General features: G+C 45.6%; 1 protein-coding gene across 1 annotated transcript in view; it reads right to left on the bottom strand.

Moving 5' to 3' along the window:
* LOC114553058 (receptor-interacting serine/threonine-protein kinase 4-like) overlaps positions 1-20993 on the bottom strand; it is a 34416-nt gene that overhangs the window by 158 nt on the left and 13265 nt on the right. The window contains exons 5-11 of the mRNA XM_028574153.1: positions 19768-19916; positions 19377-19426; positions 14813-14965; positions 14622-14704; positions 14430-14499; positions 12260-12317; positions 8023-8048 (exon numbers count right to left, since the gene is read on the bottom strand). Of these exons, the coding sequence (XP_028429954.1) occupies positions 8023-8048; positions 12260-12317; positions 14430-14499; positions 14622-14704; positions 14813-14965; positions 19377-19426; positions 19768-19916 (589 nt within the window). The remainder of the gene's footprint in view (positions 1-8022; positions 8049-12259; positions 12318-14429; positions 14500-14621; positions 14705-14812; positions 14966-19376; positions 19427-19767; positions 19917-20993) is intronic.

Here is a 20993-nt window from a genome sequence, read left to right as displayed (position 1 = left end):
TGCAGCGTTACCTACCACCCTGCAGCTACAACTGATAAACACACACATTTCTAAATCTCTGCTAACGTTACGCATATAGAGTAACAACATATAAAAGAGATGAAAATGCCACCGGACATTAAACTTTCAAAACACAAATCGCACAAAACGACCGCTAGCTAGCTAGCTAACAGCCTAATGTTAATGATAGGTTCAGTTAGCTTAACGTTAGCTCGGGTGTATTTACCTAATTACTATAGCAATCTGTACCAGCATTAAAGGTTTAAGCTTTACATTGATTTAAAACATTAACGGTGATGACACATGTACGACAAACACTAAAGATACTTACGTTTAAATGATTATTTCGGCGTCAGCGATGCCGCTCCAACTCCCGCTTAGGTCCGCCATTTAATTTTTTTAAACAAGCCGGCAAAGCCGCGCGCAAAGGATTGTGGGTGATATGGGAGCGCGAAGGATACACATATGCATCCTTTGCCATCTATGGGGATTTCTCCGAACGAAGGACTCAGTCCTTGGTAGAATTCGGAGGATCCTCGACATCGGAACGGTCCTTCGACGGACGTCGATGACATAGCATCCTCGAAATTTTGGCTTCGAAGAATCCTTCCTTGACATTGAGAAACACCTTGTGTGTTAGGAGAGAGGAAACTCGGCATATGAATCACACAGCAGGCCTGAGTGACGTCACACAGCCATGACAGCTGATCTCATGGAGGAGAACTGGATCCATCCTCATCTACTTAATGTACTCCCAAATAAAAGCAAGCAAGGAAAGAAAAAGAAAGGTGACATACACATACACACATGTATACACATACACACACATGTATACACATATATACACAATATACACAACACAATATTACAGACCCATTTAGTTATGTCCACTTATTTCCATCCATCCATCTTCGTCCACTTATCCGGTGTCGGGTCGCGGGGGGAGCAGCTCCAGCAGGGGACCCCAAACTTCCCGTTCCCGAGCAACATTAACCAGCTCCGACTGGGGATCGAGGCGTTCCCAGGCCAGGTTGGAGATATAATCCCTCCACCTAGTCCTGGGTCTTCCCGAGGCCCCCCCTCCCAGCTGGACCTCCCTCCACCTAGTCCTGGGTCTTCCCGAGGCCTCCTCCCAGCTGGACCTCCCTCCACCTAGTCCTGGGTCTTCCCGAGGCCTCCTCCCAGCTGGACCTCCCTCCACCTAGTCCTGGGTCTTCCCCGAGACCTCCTTCCAGCTGGACCTCCCTCCACCTAGTCCTGGGTCTTCCCCGAGGCCTCCTCCCAGCTGGACCTCCCTCCACCTAGTCCTGGGTCTTCCCCAAGGCCTCCTCCCAGCTGGACCTCCCTCCACCTAGTCCTGGGTCTTCCCCGAGACCTCCTCCCAGCTGGACCTCCCTCCACCTAGTCCTGGGTCTTCCCCGAGGCCTCCTCCCAGCTGGACCTCCCTCCACCTAGTCCTGGGTCTTCCCCGAGACCTCCTCCCAGCTGGACCTCCCTCCACCTAGTCCTGGGTCTTCCCCGAAGCCTCCTCCCAGCTGGACGTGCCTGGAACACCTCCCTAGGGAGGCGCCCAGGGGGCATCCTTACCAGATGCCCAAACCACCTCAACTGGCTCCTTTTGACGCGAAGGAGCAGCGGCCGAACCCTCCTTTCCAGCACCTTGGAGTAGACTTTACCAGGGAGGCTGAGAAGTGTGATACCCCTGTAATTGGCACACACCCTCTGGTCCCCCTTTTTAAAAAGGGGAACCACCACCCCAGTCTGCCACTCCTTTGGCACTGTCCCAGACTTCCACGCAATGTTGAAGAGGCGTGTCAACCAGGACAGCCCCTCCACACCCAGAGCCTTGAGCATTTCTGGACGGATCTCATCAATCCCCGGGGCTTTGCCACTGTGGAGTTGTTTGACTACTACAGTGACTTCCGCCTGGGAAATCAACGATAATCCCCCATCATCCTCCAGCTCTGCCTCTAACATAGAGGGCGTATTAGTCGGAATCAGGAGTTCCTCAAAGTGCTCCTTCCACCGCCCTATTACCTCCTCAGTTGAGGTCAACAGTGTCCCATCCTTACTGTACACAGCTTGGATGGTTCCCCGCTTCCCCCTCCTGAGGTGGCGAACAGTTTTCCAGAAGCACCTTGGTGCCGTCCGAAAGTCTTTCTCCTTGTCCACTTATTTCTTATTTTTAACTGAACGAGCTTATACAAGTTGTGGATTTTGAACTCAACTTTATGAGTTATTGAAAGTTAAACTTGCATTTATTCATTGGGTTGACTATTTAAAAATGTATGTTTTCATTGAACTTGGGTATGTAAGTTAAGTTATCAGTTGAAAAAAAAAACGTGTGTATGTTAAAGTTGCTCTCACACTCACCAACTCTTCTCTTACTAGGAAGCCTCTGTCTGCAAGTAGGACCCTGGTCCACTTTGTTGTCACCTTTCTTGTCTCCTTTCTTGTCACCTTTCTTGTCACCTTTTTTGTCTCCTTTCTTGTCACCTTTATTGTCGTCTTTTTTGTCGCCTTTCTTCTCACCTTTCTTGTCATCTTTCTTGTCACCTTTCTTGTCGCCTTTCTTCTCACCTTTCTTGTCATCTTTCTTGTCACCTTTCTTGTCACCTTTCTTGTCGTCTTTCTTGTCGTCTTTCTTGTCGCCTTTCTTGTCGCCTTTCTTGTCACCTTTCTTGTCTCCTTTCTTGTCTCCTTTCTTGTCACCTTTCTTGTCACCTTTCTTGTCACCTTTTTCTTGTCACCTTTCTTGTCGTCTTTCTTGTCGCCTTTCTTGTCGCCTTTCTTGTCACCTTTCTTGTCACCTTTCTTGTCGTCTTTCTTGTCGTCTTTCTTGTCGCCTTTCTTGTCGCCTTTCTTGTCGCCTTTCTTGTCACCTTTCTTGTAGTCTTTCTTGTCGCCTTTCTTGTATCCTTTCTTGTCACCTTTCTTGTCTCCTTTTTGTTGTCGTCTTTCTTGTCGCCTTTCTTGTTGCATTTCGTCGCCTTTTGTTCTTGTGGCCTTTTTGGTCGCATTTTCCACCTTTTTTGTTGCCTTTCTTGTCGCCTTTCTTGTCGCCTTCTTTGTCGCCTTTTCCACCTTTTCCGTTGTCTTTTGTCACCTTTCAGACTCAACCAACAGAGAGCAGAGAGATGGATTCCCTCCATTAGTGAATTCAATGTGAAGTTGTTCCATTGTACTATTTTAGAGGCTGTGGACATTCTTGACTTCATTAATGTGTTTAGTGTGTTCATGGACTGAGGATGGGAGGAGGAGTCAGAGACTACACACGTCTTAATACAAAACATATTCTGTTTATGGAAATAAGATTCATTATATAATACACAGAAAAAGAATAAAACACGTTGTAATGAAGGAAACATCTTTATTGTTTAATGTTCAAACTTTGAGTCTTTTTAATCTTTAAACATTTATGGAAATAACAGGTGAACATGCTCCAATAAAACATGATTACAGTGAAAATTAAAGTCAACACAGTTCATACACAACTAATGATCATCCCTGAGGAGATCATTTCATCATTACTAAAGAAGAAGAAGAAGAAGATTAAAGACACAATCAGAGAGACAAAGTAAAGCCTCGTCCTCCACCAATATTTAACCCACAGGACAGGAAGTTGTTTCCTCCTACAGATGACACAGAGACACTGAGGAACCACGAGACCAGAACCAGAACCCAGGATAGAGAGTCTGAGTAAATGTGGTGTTGAAGGTGTAGAGGTGGATCAGTGAGTCAGAGGAGACTGAGTAGAAAGACAGAGAGCCAGCAGGACAGTCCACATACACTGCTACTCTACCAGAGACAGAGGAGGAGGAGATGTCTGCTACTTTACCAGAGACAGAGGAGGAGGAGATGTCTGCTACTCTACCAGAGACAGAGGAGGAGGAGATGAATGTTTCTCTGTTATTGTGACAGACAAGGTAACCATCATCATCAGAGCAGATCAGACTCCAGGACTGATCATTCCATCCAAACACACAGTCATCACTGTCTCCTCTCCTCCTGATTCCTCTGTAACTCACTGATATATAAACCCCTCCTCTCGTCTCAACCTCCCAGTAACAGCGACCAGTCAGACCATCTCTACACAGCAGCTGAGACCAGTAGTCAAACCTCTCTGGATGATCAGGATATGGCTGATCCTCCTCCACTAATGTCACCTTCCTGTTGTTGTCAGACAGTTTGAGGTTTCTGTTCACTGTGTTTGTGTCCAGTGTGAGTTCACAGGAATCTGACGGAGGGAAGGAGACACAACACAGCTGCAGTTATTAATAACATAATTAGTTACTTAATAATTAATAATTAATAACTGGTTTATAAAGCATGTTTATAGATTATAAACATGCTGAGTGCACACACACACACACACACACACACACACACACACACAGACAGACAGACAGACACACAGACACACAGACAGACACACACAGACAGACACACACACACAGACACACACACACACACACAGACACACACACACACACACACACACAGACAGACACACACACACACACACACACACATACAGACACACACACACTCTCTCACACACACACAAACACACACACACTCTCACACACACACACACACACATACACACACACACTCACACACAGTGTTTACAGAGGGACGGCGTTTCGCCGACGTTACAACACAGAGAGATGAAGATGACAGTGAGGAAGAGGAGGCTGTAGATTCAGAGAGAGAGACAGAGGCAGAGAGTGATCAGGAGGAGGAAGATGAAGATGACAGGGAGGAAGAGGAGGCTGTAGATTCAGAGAGAGGGACAGAGGCAGAGAGTGATCAGGAGGAGGAAGATGAAGATGACAGGGAGGAAGAGGAGGCTGTAGATTCAGAGAGAGGGACAGAGGCAGAGAGTGATCAGGAGGAGGAAGACGAAGATGACAGGGAGGAAGAGGAGGCTGTAGATTCAGAGAGAGGGACAGAGGCAGAGAGTGATCAGTAGGAGGAAGATGAAGATGACAGGGAGGAAGAGGAGGCTGTAGATTCAGAGAGAGGGACAGAGGCAGAGAGTCATCAGTAGGAGGAAGATGAAGATGACAGGGAGGAAGAGGCCTGCAGTAACCTGGATCATATGGTATGTTTATATTCTCATTCCATATTAATTGCAGTACAGGAGCATTACATGTCATGTTTTCAGTGAAATGACAAGTTTTCAGTTTTTGGCTATTTCTATTCGGTTGTATATGTTATAGGGTTAGATATGTAAATATTTACATATATACATAGATTATCTAATGATGGTTTACAGTTTTCTATCATAGCATTTGTTTGATCTTTTGTTTGATCATAATTACTGATCAAATAAGACACATTCTGTTCTATTTGTCTGTATCAGTAAATATGATCAAGCCATTTAATTCAACTTCAGCTAAATTCAGTTTTATTTATAGTATCAAATCATAAAAAGAGTTCACTCTTCTCAGGACACTTTAGAGATAGAGTAGGTCTAGACCACAGTCTATCATTTACAAAGACCCAACAAGTCCAGAAATTCTCCCAAGAGCAAGCTTTTGGTGCAACAGTGGTGAGGGAAATCTTCCTTTAAACAGAAACCTGGGACAGACCCAGGCTTTTGGTGGGCAGCCATCTGCTGCTGCAGGTTGGGATACAGATGTACAGATATAGAGATTTATGATTCCTAATAATTATAGAACAGTGGCAATTATAGTCACATTAAAGATAATGGAACTATGACTTGAAATAACTGTTGTAGCAGTTCAGGGCGTAGCAGGGCGTTGTGGGGCATATCAGTGTGTAGCACAGGGGCGCAACTACCCAGTGTCAGAGGGGTATGCAGCAACAATTTTGGCGCCCACCCCCCACAAAAAACATAAATAAATAAGTGTGCCCCCCATTCTGATTTGTTTACTACGTCCCCACTGTCAGACATAGGCTAATTGTTATATTTCCATCTCTGTCTGCACTATTTTCTTCCCCATAAAGGACACAGTGAATAGGTTGGTCAACAGAACTTCAAACCATACTGGACATTTAGTTTTGTGTGGTCTAACTAATACTCCTACCTGATGTCATCACTGGTCTCATCTCAACCTGATGCCATTGCCCACCTCATGTCTGTCTCATTCACTCCTTGCCTGTGTTCTCCTCCACTAAGACATATTGTCAAACAAACATTATGTAATTGATTTTCCATATTAATATTAAGAAATGAATCTTTTGGTATCAAGTGGCTCCCCCTACACTTCCCCCTAATGTTAGACCTACCTGTTGCCTTCCCCTGTCTTTCCTGGTCCACCATCCTCACACCTGAATGAAATGAACCCACTGTTAAATAAAGCAGCCTAAACTCAATTCTTAAATCAGCCGAGTGATGGTATTAGATAAGACAACTATTATGCAGTAAGGTTGTGCTGCTGTTGAAATTACATTCACATTTTGGATTTAAAAAAGTACAAATATGGAGAGCCACTTAGCACAGAGACCTTTAAATAGAGAGAGAGAGAGAGAGAGAGAGAGAGAGAGAGAGAGAGAGAGAGAGAAAGAGAGAAAGAGAGATGTAATTACAGCTTCCATGTCACCCAACAGATGTAACTATAGGCCTAGCCTGTATGTCTGACAGCTAATGGTAACACAAAATCTATTAATGATTCCATGGTAAACCAGAGTTATAGCATTAGTTATGTTTTCCAGATTCTTGTCATTTATTGTACATGCTACCTTATATTTTCCAGTTTTCAGCTCAGCAACCTCAGTTCTGCATATTCTAAGCTAGCTGTAAACTCCCATTTGGCTGCTACATTCCCAGTGTTAGCTAACGCTAGCTAGTCTGTTAACATGAATATTTGGCTGCTACATTCCCAGTGTATGCTAACGCTAGCTAGTCTGTTAACATGAATATTTGGCTGCTACATTCCCAGTGTTAGCTAACGCTAGCTAGTCTGTTAACATGAATATTTGGCTGCTACATTCCCAGTGTTAGCTAACGCTAGCTAGTCTGTTAACATGAATATTTGGCTGCTACATTCCCAGTGTTAGCTAACGCTAGCTAGTCTGTTAACATGAATATTTGCAAGCCTCCAAGCACAGACGTCACACTTTAAATCCTACCTGTTGCCTTTCACCGTCCACGTATTTAACTGCTGTTGCATCCATTGACATATTATCTCCTTTTCCCTCTTTCTTTTAAGCCCCCGACAGCTTTTTTGCTTTATCCAACTTTTTCCACAGACGACAACTCACTACTGTACCTGTTCGCTCAGCACTCACGGCGCCCCCACTCGCGATATTACGAGTCCTACTATGGCCACGCCAAGACCGGGCCCGCCCTTCAATAGCCCGGGTCTTGGCGTGGCCATAGTAGGGAGCGCCCATTGACATATATAAATAGGAGCACCCCCCTGCTCCCTCTTCTCATCTATGATGGAATCTGAGATGAGATGAGATAGGGCGCCTACTCAAGCCTGTTAGTCCTCTACAATGTTATATAATAACATTGAGGAAATGCAGAAATGATTTAGAAACGCACAAAAGCAGCTACATATAGAAAACACCAAAACAAATATTTAAATTTTTTTTTTTCTTTTCTACCATCGCTTTGGCGCCCCCACGGTGCTGCGCCCCTATGCGCCGCATATAGCGCATACCCACTTTTTGCGCCACTGGTGTAGCAGGATGTACCAGTGTGTAGCAGGGTATAGCAGGGTATAGCAGGGTGTAGCAGGGTATAGCAGGGCATAGCAGTGTAAAGTAGGGCATAGCAGGGTGTAGCAGGGCGTAGCAAGGTGTAGAAGGGTGTAGCAGGTCATAGCAGGGTGTAGCAGGGTGTAGCAGGGTGTTGTGGGGTGTAGCAGAGTGTTTACATATGGGGGGTTCCAATGTACCGTCTTCCCCTACCACCCTGCCAAGATGTCTCACTTCCCCTTTGCCACCCCATGTAAAATATTCTAGATCCTCCACTGTTACTGTCAGTAATGTTGTAATGAAGAGAAACTATCAGCTGTGTATTTAAAGAGAAACTAACAGACTTACATCTCATCAGATCACTCCTCTGGACCCTGGAGGAAGAAACAGAGTCAGAATGATTTTCTATCAACATGAGTCCTAACTGCTGTTAGACATGATGTTCCTCAGTCTGTCAGAGAGACAGAGAAACTCATCTCAGTTAACTGGTCTCTGGTATCTCAGAGGAATGGGAAGATAACGTATAAATAATAAGAGACACAGACATCACTGATCTGCTCTGGTTTCATTAATCTCCTCCCACATGATAAAACACAATGTGAAAAATGTACGGAGACATTTCTGCTCATCACATTGTTTGTTGCTCTCTGAAACATCACGGGGGCATACAAACAACATCATCATCTGTGAATAAGTAAGTAGTAGAGAAGAAGTCGAGGGAGGAGGTAAAGAAAAGCAAGCTGCTTGGCAATAGTAGTAGACACATTCATAAACACAACGCAATCTACATCTACCATCCATCCATCCATCTTCGTCCGCTTATCCGTTGTCGGGTCGCGGGGGGAGCAGCTCCAGCAGGGGACCCCAAACTTCCCTTTCCCGAGCAACATTAACCAGCTCCGACTGGGGGATCCAGAGGCGTTCCCAGGCCAGGTTGGAGATATAATCCCTCCACCTAGTCCAGGGTCTTCCCCGAGGCCTCCTCCCAGCTGGACGTGCCTGGAACACCTCCCTAGGGAGGCGCCCAGGGGGCATCCTTACCAGATGCCCGAACCACCTCAAATGGCTCCTTTCGACGCAAAGGAGCAGCGGCTTTACTCCGAGCTCCTCACGGATGACTGAGCTTCTCACCCTATCTCTAAGGGAGACGCCAGCCACCCTCCTGAGGAAACCCATTTCGGCCGCTTGTACCCTGGATCTCGTTCTTTCGGTCATGACCCAGCCTTCATGACCATAGGTGAGGGTAGGAACGAAAACTGACCGGTAGATCGAGAGCTTTGCCTTCTGGCTCAGCTCTCTTTTCGTCACAACGGTGTGATAGATTGAATGTACTACCGCACCCGCTGCGCCGATTCTCCGACCAATCTCCTGCTCCATTGTCCCCTCACTCGCGAACAAAACCCCAAGGTACTTGAACTCCTTCACTTGGGGTAAGGAATCATTCCCTACCTGGAGAAGGCATTCCATCGGTTTCCTGCTGAGAACCATGGCCTCAGATTTAGAGGTGCTGATCCTCATCCCAACTGCTTCACTCTCGGCTGCGAACCGACCCAGTGAGTGCTGAAGGTCACAGGCCGATGATGCCATCAGGACCACATCATCTGCAAAGAGCAGCGATGTGATCCCCAGCCCCACCCCGACTACGCCTCGATATCCTGTCCATAAATATTACAAACAGGATTGGTGACAAAGCGCAGCCCTGGCGGAGGCCAACCCTCACCTGAAACGAGTCCGACTTACTGCCGAGAACCCGGACACAGCTCTCGCTTTGGTCGTACAGAGATTGGATGGCCCTGAGTAGAGACCCCTCACCCTATACTCCCGCAGCACCTCCCACAGTATTTCCCGGGGGACCCGGTCATACGCCTTCTCCAAATCCACAAAACACATGTAGACCGGTTGGGCATACTCCCAGGCTCCCTCCAGGATCCTTGCGAGAGTGAAGAGCTGGTCCGTTGTTCCACGACCAGGACGGAATCCGCATTGTTCCTCCTCAACCCGAGGTTCGACTATCGGCCGAACCCTCCTTTCCAGCACCTTGGAGTAGACTTTACCAGGGAGGCTGAGAAGTGTGATACCCCTGTAATTGGCACACACGCTCTGGCCCCCCTTTTTAAAAAGGGGAACCACCACCCCAGTCTGCCACTCCTTTGGCACCGTCCCAGACTTCCACGCAATGTTGAAGAGGCGTGTCAACCAGGACAGCCCCTCCACACCCAGAGCCTTGAGCATTTCTGGACGGATCTCATCAATCCCCAGGGCTTTGCCACTGTGGAGTTGTTTGACTACATCAGTGACTTCCACCTGGGAAATCGACGACAATCCCCCGTTATCCTCCAGCTCTGCCTCTAACATAGAGGGCGTATTAGTCGGATTCAGGAGTTCCTCAAAGTGCTCCTTCCACCGCCCTATTACCTCCTCAGTTGAGGTCAACAGTGTCCCATCCTTACTGTACACAGCTTGGATGGTTCCCCGCTTCCCCCTCCTGAGGTGGCGAACAGTTTTGTTGTTGTTTTAGTTGCAAAAGCACTTTGGTGCCAACCGAAAGTCCTTCTCCATGTCTTCTCCAAACTTCTCCCACACCCGCTGCTTTGCCTCTTTCACGGCAGAGGCTACAGCCCTTCGGGCCCTTCGGTACCCTGCAACTGCCTCCGGAGTCCTCCGGGATAACATATCCCGGAAAGACTCCTTCTTCAGTCGGACGGCTTCCCTGACCACCGGTGTCCACCACGGTGTTCGTGGGTTACCGCCCCTTGAGGCACCTAAGACCCTAAGACCACAGCTCCTCGCCGCAGCTTCAGCAATGGAAACTTTGAACATTGTCCACTCGGGTTCAATGCCCCCAGCCTCCACAGGGATGCACGAAAAGCTCCGCCGGAGGTGTGAGTTGAAAGTCTGTCGGACAGGGGCCTCCTCCAGATGTTCCCAATTTACCCGCACTACACGTTTGGGCTTACCAGGTCTGTCCAGAGTCTTCCCCCACCCCCTGACCCAACTCACCACCAGATGGTGATCGGTTGACAGCTCTGCCCCTCTCTTCACCCAAGTGTCCAAAACATACGGCCTCAGATCAGATGAAACGATTATGAAATCGATCATTGACCTTCGGCCTAGGGTGCTCTGGTACCAGGTACACTTATGAGCATCCCTATGTTCGAACATGGTGTTTGTTATAGACAATCCATGACTAGCACAGAAGTCCAACAACAAACAACCACTCTGGTTTAGATCAGGGAGGCCGTTCCTCCCATCACGCCTCTCCAGGTGTCTCCATTATTGCCCACGTGTGCGTTGAAGTCCCCCAGCAGAACAATGGAGTCCCCCACTGGCGCCCCATGCAGGACTCCACTCAAGGTCTCCAAGAAGGCAGAATACTCCGAACTCCTGTTTGGTGCATATGCACAAACAACAATCAGAGTTTTCCCCCCCACAACCCGCAGGCGTAGGGAGGCGACCCTCTCGTCCACCGGGGTAAACTCCAACGTAGCGGCGCTCAGCCAGGGGCTTGTTAGTATCCCCACACCCGCCCGGCGCCTCACACCCTGGGCAACTCCGGAGAAGAAAAGAGTCCAACCCCTATCCAGGAGTACGTTTCCAGAACCGAGACTGTGCGTAGAGGTAAGCCCCACCAGATCTAACCGGTAGCGCTCCACCTCCCGCACCAGTTCCGGCTCCTTCCCCCACAGAGAGGTGACGTTCCACGTCCCCAGAACCAGCGTCTGCTGCCCGGGTCTGGTCCGTCGAGGCCCCTGACCTTCACTTCCACCCATGTGGCAGCGCACCCGACCCCAGCGGTTCCTCCCACAGGTGGTGGGCCCATGGGCTGTAGAGATGGGAGCCACGTAGCTTGTTCGGGCTGTGCCCGGCCGGGCTCCGTGGCAAACCCGGCCACAAAGCGCTCGCCGACGAGCCCGCCGTCTGGGCCTGGCTCCAGACGGCTTCCTCCGGGCAGGGTCACTCCATCTCTACCTCGTTTATTCATTGGGGTTTTTGAACCATCTACATCTACTCTAATTATTAACGTGACTGTGGTTTATCTAGGAAGATAATACCTAATCATCTCAAGAAAATGTCTTTTATGGGGAAAATACTTTTAAGTTGACCTGACGATGGTGCTAGACAAAAAGTCAGAATTACTACAATTCATCACATGGGGAACATTAATGTATGAACCACATTTAATTTGAATCCATCCAATAGATGATAAGATGTTTTCACTCAAAGCTAAAAGTTTAAACCTGCTGGTGACGCCAGAGGAACACTCAGAGGATCACTATGGAAAAATTCTCTGGGGAAGAAATGTTAATAATTAAGATATTATCTCAACATATTTAGGAGTTGTTGAGATATTTCAGACTGGGACAAAGCGGTGGACCAACATAACTATCCCTAGAGCCATGCTGCTAACAGGACTAAAATGGGAATGATGAATGAATGAATTTTTGATGTTTCCATGGGAACCTTCTTTATATGTTTCCTAACTCAGGTCTACTCTCTCCACTGAACAGAAATAAGAAGTTATTCAGCTGAAGGAGAAGAAATTAGAGACACCTGCAGAGTTAGAGCTCTTGTTGTGTGTTCATACCTGAGAGGGTCCAGAGGAGGCAGATCCAATCCTCTCAGGGCCTGTTGGATCTCCTCCACTAGAAGATGAAGAAGTCATATTTTATTAATCCAAGGAGGATACATTACATTACATTTTTATTTTTTTTTATTTTTATTTAAAAAATTACACACACACTGGCCGAGTCCACACACATGCAAACAGGACCTAATTAGTGGACTGACAAGACTTGAGTTTGACCGTTTGGCTGTTGCTGTCTTGGTTTGTTGCAACCAGATGTGATGATTTTGGACGAGAGGATGGAGGATGACGGGGCCAAGCCAGTGTTGGTGTTGTTACAATGGTGTGTCCAATTAGAATATAATAATAATAATAATAATAATAGAGAGATGTCAGTCAGACAGGCAGAGATACCAGCTGCTACAATTCCGCCACTGACCAGGAAAGACCTGGTCTAAAGTCAGTGGTGCTAGTCTAAAGTCAGTGGTGCTAGTCTAAAGTCAGTGGTCCTAGTCTATAGCCAGTGGTGCTAGTCTAATGTCAGTGGTGCTAGTCTAAAGTCAGTGGTCCTAGTCTATAGTCAGTGGTGCTAGTCTAAAGTCAGTGGTGCTAGTCTATAGTCAGTGGTGCTAGTCTAAAGTCAGTGGTCCTAGTCTAAAGTCAGTGGCGCTAGTCTAAAGTCAGTGGTCCTAGTCTAAAGTCAGTAGTGCTAGTCTAAAGTCAGTGGTCCTAGTCTAAAGTCATTGGTGCTAGTCTAAAGTCAGTGGTCCTAGTCTATAGTCAGTGGTGCTAGTCTAAAGTCAGTGGTCCTTGTCTAAAGTTAGTGGCGCTAGTCTAAAGTCAGTGGTCCTAGTCTAAAGTCAGTGGTGCTAGTATAAAGTCAGTGGTCCTAGTCTAAAGTCAGTGGCGCTAGTCTAAAGTCAGTGGTGCTAGTCTAAAGTCAGTGGCGCTAGTCTAAGGTCAGTGGCGCTAGTAGCGCGTTATTCAGATGCTATTTTAGGGGCGCATGCTTGGCCATAATGTAGCGTGTGCACAACGCACATACACTTCTCTCATCTAAACGGACGCAGCAGTTCCCATTTTTGCAAACCATACATAATTACATGGAAAATATTACTGAAAATGCGCTTCAGGTGTTTGGATAGGTCAGGAAGAACTTTACAGTACAGTCCTCAAAAAGTCCCAGCATTCTTTGTGGTTTGTTGTGATTTACACAACATTTCCATGAATCATGGATGTGTTGATGACCTAAATGAGGAAATATTAGAGGACTTAAGGAGACGTGGTGTTGAACTACGGCGGGATCTGGTCCTGTAGTAAAGCGCGATGTGCTCCTGATGGAGCGGGTGGACGGAGATGGAGTGGGGGGGGGGGCGGAGGAATGGGCACAACAGGAGCAGGTGGTGCGTTTGGAGACCCACCCTCCATGGCTGCAGCAATCCTCTCCAGACTTGAGGAGATGCGCCCGAGAGGAGCAGCAACATCGCCACCCGGCCAAGACGGGCATTTATTACTTTACCACATCTCGGACAGCTCCCGCTGGAGTGCGCCAGGCAAATCCACCGTCATAATACTGATTGGTTTATTGCACGTTACGCCCAAACCACACCTAGCTACTTCAGACCAACCCATTTTAGATTTGCGTCGGGCGCAAGAGTCATTTATCCCGCCGGTATCATAGCAACAGCGCCCGAGATCCGCCCACAAAGCTGCTTGCGTTTTGCGTTTCATATTTGTGTTTCAGATCGTTAAAATAGGGCCCTAATTCTTTGAGATAAGATGTGGGCAGAGAGAGTGCAGAGCCTTAGACACCCAGATCCTGAAGGTGGAAATGAGGATCTGGTGGTTCTCTGTGTCAAAGGCAGTAGAAAGGACCAGAAGGATCACCACTCTTCTGGACTTTTCCAAAATGTTATCGGACCGAATTGTATAAATTAATTTTGTGAAATGAGTCATTCCGCTCAAAAACTATTTAGCTATGGTGGAGCCTATGGGGTAAACACAACTTTAACTAACTTGGTTGTGATTGGCCAGAGTATGCACGCAAAGTAAATAATAAAGACAGACAGGGCCGGACGGTAAAACTTGACCGATGTTCTGGCGAGTACACCACTGGAATGAAAGTAAAACCAAAGTACGGTGTCAAAAAAACATTAACATAGTCATTTGCTCAATGTTTTTAAATACAGACCTGGAGCCTTAGCGATTTGATCCCTCCGAACCTTCTTTCCTGCTGCCATGTCGTCTTCTTCCTTTTGGTCCTGGAAAGAGAAAGAGAAAGAGCCAGTTACACAGTGATAAAAACAATGATTTGCTGCATTGTGTCAAAATGTTATAGTGTCTCAGTGTGATTTCAGTGTTTATGAAGAGATTTGTTCCTCACCAGTTTCTTCAGCACTTTATAGACAGCTTTATTGAGTTCATGTTTGTGCAACTTGAACAGTTGTTCTGTCTCAGTTGTAATCTCTGTTGTACACAACATAGAGTAAACATTTTAACATTAGAGCCAGGCACCACAAGCTATTTTTCTGTGTTAATTCAGAGTTTCAGAGGTAAATGAAGTAGTTTCCTCACCAAGGGCTCCTGGCCTTCGTTGAGGTTTATGATCCCAACATCTCTTCATCAGTCCTGTCAACTCTGTCAACCCCTCAGCATCACCCTTGATATCATCCAGCAGTGGGCGGTCTCCCAGTGGGATGCGAAGCATCACTAAGTCGGGCGGTGCATCTACATTGGAGGAAGAATTAAAAAGTAATACCTGAATAGACGGTCTGGACTGATGCTTATGTAAAGGTTCAGATTAAATCCTGCTAAATGGGACAACTCTGCCACTTGCTATAACAATTCCAAAATTGACTGTACAATTAATTGTCTCAGAAATAATTACGATTAACTAAATAACTGTCTCTTTTAGTCAAATATATTTATTTATCACTTTTCGAAACAAATGAATCCCATGATACATCTTTTGTTACATCAATGCCATGTGACCCAGATAATAACACGAGTACAGAGTCTATAAAGCCTGTTTATAATCATAAAAAAAAAACATTGTATTGTGTTGTTAAATTACATAAACATGACAATTACCATCAACAGGCATATAACTCAAGACCTCAGCTTATGTCAGCAATTAATTGGGGTTAAACAAAGAAACTGTGATTATGTAAAAACATTGTGTTTCAGGCCTAGCAATGCGTAGCAGTAGCAGATGACATGCTGTCCTAAAGAACTGTTTGTACATAAACGAAAAGTAAAGCACTGTAACTATTTATTTCACATATTACTCCCTCCAGGATTTCCCGCAACTTGAACCAATCCCAGCAGTCCCACGTGCCAGACGCTGGGTCAGTATGTGACGCTGAAAGCCACTGACAAAGCAGGAGAGAGCGGTCACCAAATTAATTTCCTTGTTTCTGATATGAAGACGAGATGTGTGTGACTCAAAGTGTGGAGCTCTGAGGTTGTGTGGGGGTAAAATCAGCACACGCACAAACCGTGATCACAGAAGACTGGAGCTTCTATTTTCTATGATCCACTGTTCAAGTAACTCACAAAAAAGGTCAGAAAACATTAAACCAAACTTTTTAAGCTCCATCTCAGCAAGGTTGATCCTTCACTACAGTCCTCCAGATAAATTCAAAACTCAAAAGTCCAAAGTACAAAACTCAGGGTCCAGCTTTTCAGTCCACAACCTTAACTTTCTGGTTAACAGAACCTCTCAGGCTTCCTCCATGTGTTCCTTTGTTCTCTCCATTAAAAAAGACACACTGTGGCAGACCACACTACCCCTGTCTATTTTTAGACTTTATACTTTTTTATCGCTATTTTTAGACTTTGTGATGGATGTCAAAAAGTGCTGGTTGTTGCTGTTTTGACCATACTTCTTGCAGTCTTTGGACAATCAAAGTCAAATCATAAAAGGTATATTGCCTTGAGAGTTTATTATCTTGCCCATATTATATCCATCGCAAATTTTCACATGTGGTTGTTTATCTGCCACATAGAAATGTGTTTAAGTTGCTGGTGCAAAGCTGAGGCTTTTATCCAAAGCAACTCACAATTGCTATATAGAGGCTGCACGCCTCTGGAGCAACTAGGGGTTAGGGTCTTGCTCAGGGAGACATTGATTGATGTATCACAGTGGGAATCAAACCCGGGTCTCCCACACAAGACACCAAAGGCATGTGTCATATCCACTGCGCCATCACCAGTGGGAGAGTTGAATACAGTAGATAAAGTACATGATGAATGCCTAGAAAAACTGACACAGAAAATAACGAGGGATCCGGGTCACCCTCTTCATGATAATCTGACTGGTAGAGTTAGTGGTTGGAAGACCTCCGTGACTGGTAGGGTTTGGCTAAGCCTCCCTCCTGTAGTAATCTGACTGGTAGGGGTATAGAACGAGTGGTGGCTAAGCCTCCTGTAGTAATCTGTGGTAGGGTTATAAGGCCTCCTTTACTAATCTGACTGGTAGGGTTATGGAACATAGTGGTAGACTAAGGTCTCCTGTAGTAATCTGACTGGTAGGGGGAACATATAGACTAAGGTCTCCTGTAGTAATCTGACTGGTAGGGTTATAGAACGTAGTGGTAGGCTAAGGCCTCCTGTAGTAATCTGACTGGTAGGGGGTTATAGACCAAGGTCTCCTGTAGTAATCTGACTGGTAGGGTTAAGGCGTAGTGGTAGACTCTCCTGTAGTAATCTGACTGGTAGGGTTATAGAACGTAGTGGTAGACTAAGGTCTCCTGTAGTAATCTGACTGGTAGGGTTATGGAACATAGTGGTAGACTAAGGTCTCCTGACTGGTAATCTGACCTCCTGGTAAGGGTTATAGAACGTAGTGGTAGACTAAGGCCTCCTGTAGTAATTTGACTGGTAGGGTTATAGAACGTAAGGCCTCCTGTAGTAATCTGACTGGTAGGGTTATAGACTAAGGTCTCCTGTAGTAATCTGACTGGTAGGGTTATAGAGTGATAGACTAAGGTCTCCTGTAGTAATCTGACTGGTAGGGTTATAGAACCTCCTGTAGTAATCTGACTGGTAGGGGTAGGGTTAAGGTCTCCTGTAGTAATCTGAATGGTAGGGTTATAGAAGTAGTGATAGACTTCCTGTAGTAATCTGACTAGGGTAGGGTTATAATCTGACTGGTAGGGTTATAGAAAGTAGTGGTAGACTAAGGTCTCCTGTAGTAATCTGAATGGTAGGGTTATAGAAGTGGTAGACTAAGGTCTCCTGTAGTAATCTGACTGGTAGGGTTATAGAAAGTAGTGATAGACTAAGGTCTCCTGTAGTAATCTGACTGGTAGGGGCCTATAGTAATCTGACTGGTAGGGTGGTAGGCTGGTAGGGACCTCCTGTAGTAATCTGACTGGTAGGGTTATAGAACTGTAGTAATCTGTGGTAGACTAAGACCTCCTGTAGTAATCTGACTGGTAGGGTTATAGAACGTAATGGTAGACTAAGGCCTCCTGTAGTAATCTGACTGGTAGGGTTATAGAAGGGTTAGACTAAGGTCTCCTGTAGTAATCTGACTGGTAGGGTTATAGAACGTAGTGTGGTAGACTAAGGCCTCCTGTAGTAATCTGACTGGTAGGGTTATAGAGGTCTCCTGTAGTAATCTGACTGGTAGGGTTATAGTGGTAGACTAAGGTCTCCTGTAGTAATCTGAATGGTAGGGTTATAGAAATAGTGAGTAGACTAAGGTCTCCTGTAGTAATCTGACTGGTAGGGTTATAGAGTGGTAGACTAAGGCCTCCTGTAGTAATCTGACTGGTGGTAGACGTAGTAAGACCTCCTGTAGTAATCTGACTGGTAGGGTTATAGAACGTAGTGGTAGACTAAGGTCTCCTGTAGTAATCTGAATGGTAGGGTTATAGAAAGTAGTGATAGACTAAGGTCTCCTGTAGTAATCTGACTGGTAGGGTTATAGAATGTAGTGGTAGACTAAGGTCTCCTGTAGTAATCTGACTGGTAGGGTTATAGACTAAAAGTAATCTGAATGGTAGGGTTGGTAGTGGTAGACTAAGGTCTCCTGTAGTAATCTGACTGGTATGGTTATAGAAAGTAGTGGTACTAAGGTCTCCTGTAGTAATCTGACTGGTAGGGTAGTGGTAGGCTAAAGGTGACTGGTAGGGTTATAGTAAAGTAAGAGGGTTATAGAAAGACCTCCTGTGGTAATTTGACTGGTATGGTTATAGAAAGTAGTGGTAGGCTAAGACCTCCTGTGGTAATTTGACAGGTAGGGTTATAGAAAGTAGTGGTAGGCTAAGACCTCCTGTGGTAATTTGACTGGTAGGGTTATAGAACGTAGTGGTAGACTAAGGTCTCCTGTAGTAATCTGACTGGTAGGGTTATAGAAAGTAGTGATACACTAAGTTCTCCTGTAGTAATCTGACTGGTAGGGTTATAGAACATAGTGATAGACTAAGTTCTCCTGTAGTAATCTGACTGGTAGGGTTATAGAACGTAGTATTAGACTAAGGCCTCCTGTAGTAATCTGACTGGCAGGGTTATAGAACGTAGTGGTAGGCTAAGGCCTCCTGTGACTCAAACTAAGCGTTATGCTCTCTCTTTTATACCTCAGACTATCAGACAGCACAACAAGCACTTTAAACATACATTTTAATAATTTCTGTACTGTATTTATGTATTGTATTTATGCTCTATCTTTTTATCGGCATTAAGGCAGGTATGAGCACTGTAATTTCCGTTTTTATGGATGACATAAACTTGACTTGATCAAACCGTATGAATGTGTCCCAGGTCAGGTTAGGAAATAAACTAACAATGTAAAGATCAACAAGTCACCAACACATATGTTCAAATTTGATTAATTCAATGAATTATTATTTTCTTCTTCAATCCACCAGCAATTTTCATATTATAGGCTACCAATATTTGCAGCATCCTGAGCCTTTTTGGTTACTAGGAAAACTCAGCCCAGAGTAATTTTATTCTCCCCAAAATAAGTTTCCTTTTTATCTTTAAAGAATTATACCAAAAAAATGTTTTCAAGCTTTTTTTCACCATTTTTTACAAAAGCTCCCTCAAAATCAGGCATTTTGGGCCGTAACAATCTCAAAAAATGCCACAAAATCCTGGAGGGACTGCTAAAGACACAACAGTCACTTACTTCCATATGGTTGTTTCCCTGTGACAATGGACCAAAGCAGTATCCCAAAACTAAAAGACAGACGGAGAGAGTTTCATGTCAGGATTATTATTCACATCATAACAATCACACCCTGGTTGATTGCTGGCTAGTGTTTGTTGTCATCTTTAAATTAATGTTCATGTGAGAATGAGGATATTAAATGAAATCTGTGCATGAAGTCATATTAGTATCCCTCCTACTTGAAAACAATTCCCTCTCCTGTAAAAAGGACTAAGCGACTGATATTTTGACTTCCTGTCAACACTGAACATGTGATAGCATGGCAGCTGGAGTGATCCCGTCTACAGTTATTATTTATTATATGATAAATAAAACGCTTTATTCAAGTGCTGGTTGGATGCTCTTCCACCTGTAGATATCAAAGGCTCTGGTAGGTTCAGACGATTCTAGGTTTTTTAACGCCTCAGGTGGCATGTATTTAAGCGTCCCTCCTAGTGGTTCACCGTCCTTGGGCAGTGTGATGCTGCAGGAAGTCCGGGCAAGGCCAAAATCTGTAAGCTGCAGAGAGATTTAGCAAAGAGAGGAAGGAGTTAGAAGAGGTTCTTTATTTGGTAACAATTTATTTGAAGGGGTGTGCAGAAGACTAACATGAAACCAGTCATGAACATGAAGGAGTCTTTAGGTTTTTTGCCATCTTCCATCTTCGAATTGAGCAAGTACCCCCTGGCTTTTGACAAGCTGGTGCTTGTCCAATTCCTAGAACAAAGGGGGGCTTTGAACCCTCTCGCTCTGGGATTGCGACTGTTCAAGATGTCAAACAGCCTGTCTGTTATCTATAAACAAATATCTAAACAGTACAGTTAGGATATTGCTCTATACAGTTTTTTTTTACTCCGATAAGACACCCCAACAAGACTTGTAACTAGGGGAGGCTGCTAACAGTTATCCTCTCCAACATTTTGAACTTTAGCTTAAAGTTTTGGCCTTTTAGTAAAACGCTTTCATGTGTGGTTAGCGTGAAGCTGCGCTATATTTCTGTGATGTTCGCCAGCTGGGTTTTATTGTGGATTTTATCTGTAAATAATGTGGAAGGAATGTTTGAATACTACATTAGCTAAGCAGAGCTAAACATTGCTAAGCTAGTGCTACATCCATGGCTACATCCACACCTCCTGACGAGTCCCCACTGCCCCGCAAAGTAACATCGCTGTTCAGCAATACCACTAAGGAAATAGCTGACCTTAAGGAAGATGTTCGTCAGATGTCCAAGGAGTTAAAGACTAAAGACACCCTGCTGACCGCCTGTTTGGATGTGGCCCATTATCAGTCACTGCAGATTTCAACTCTATCGGCCGCCCTCCAGGATACGGTGCCCTGGGATCGGTCCACCTGCCCACGTCCGTCCTCCTGCTCAACGCCAACCATCAGGCCTTCCTGGACTGACGTGGTCCATGGCCGGAGGAGAGCCGAGGATGGGGCTGCTTCGCCTCCTGCCCTCAGCCTTTCCAACCACTTTGGTGTTTTGTCGGAGCTGGATGCCGACCTGGCTGGCTGCCCCGGCTCGCGCTCGGTGACCGGGGTTGGTGAAGTGCCTATGGCGACCTGTCACGGCCCAACCTTCCTGGCAGCAGCTGC

The sequence above is a fragment of the Perca flavescens genome, chromosome 3 (assembly GCF_004354835.1).
Source record: "Perca flavescens isolate YP-PL-M2 chromosome 3, PFLA_1.0, whole genome shotgun sequence".
Lineage (NCBI taxonomy): Eukaryota > Metazoa > Chordata > Actinopteri > Perciformes > Percidae > Perca > Perca flavescens.
Note: the sequence above shows the minus strand (reverse complement) of the source record. Positions and strands in the feature narration are given on the sequence as shown.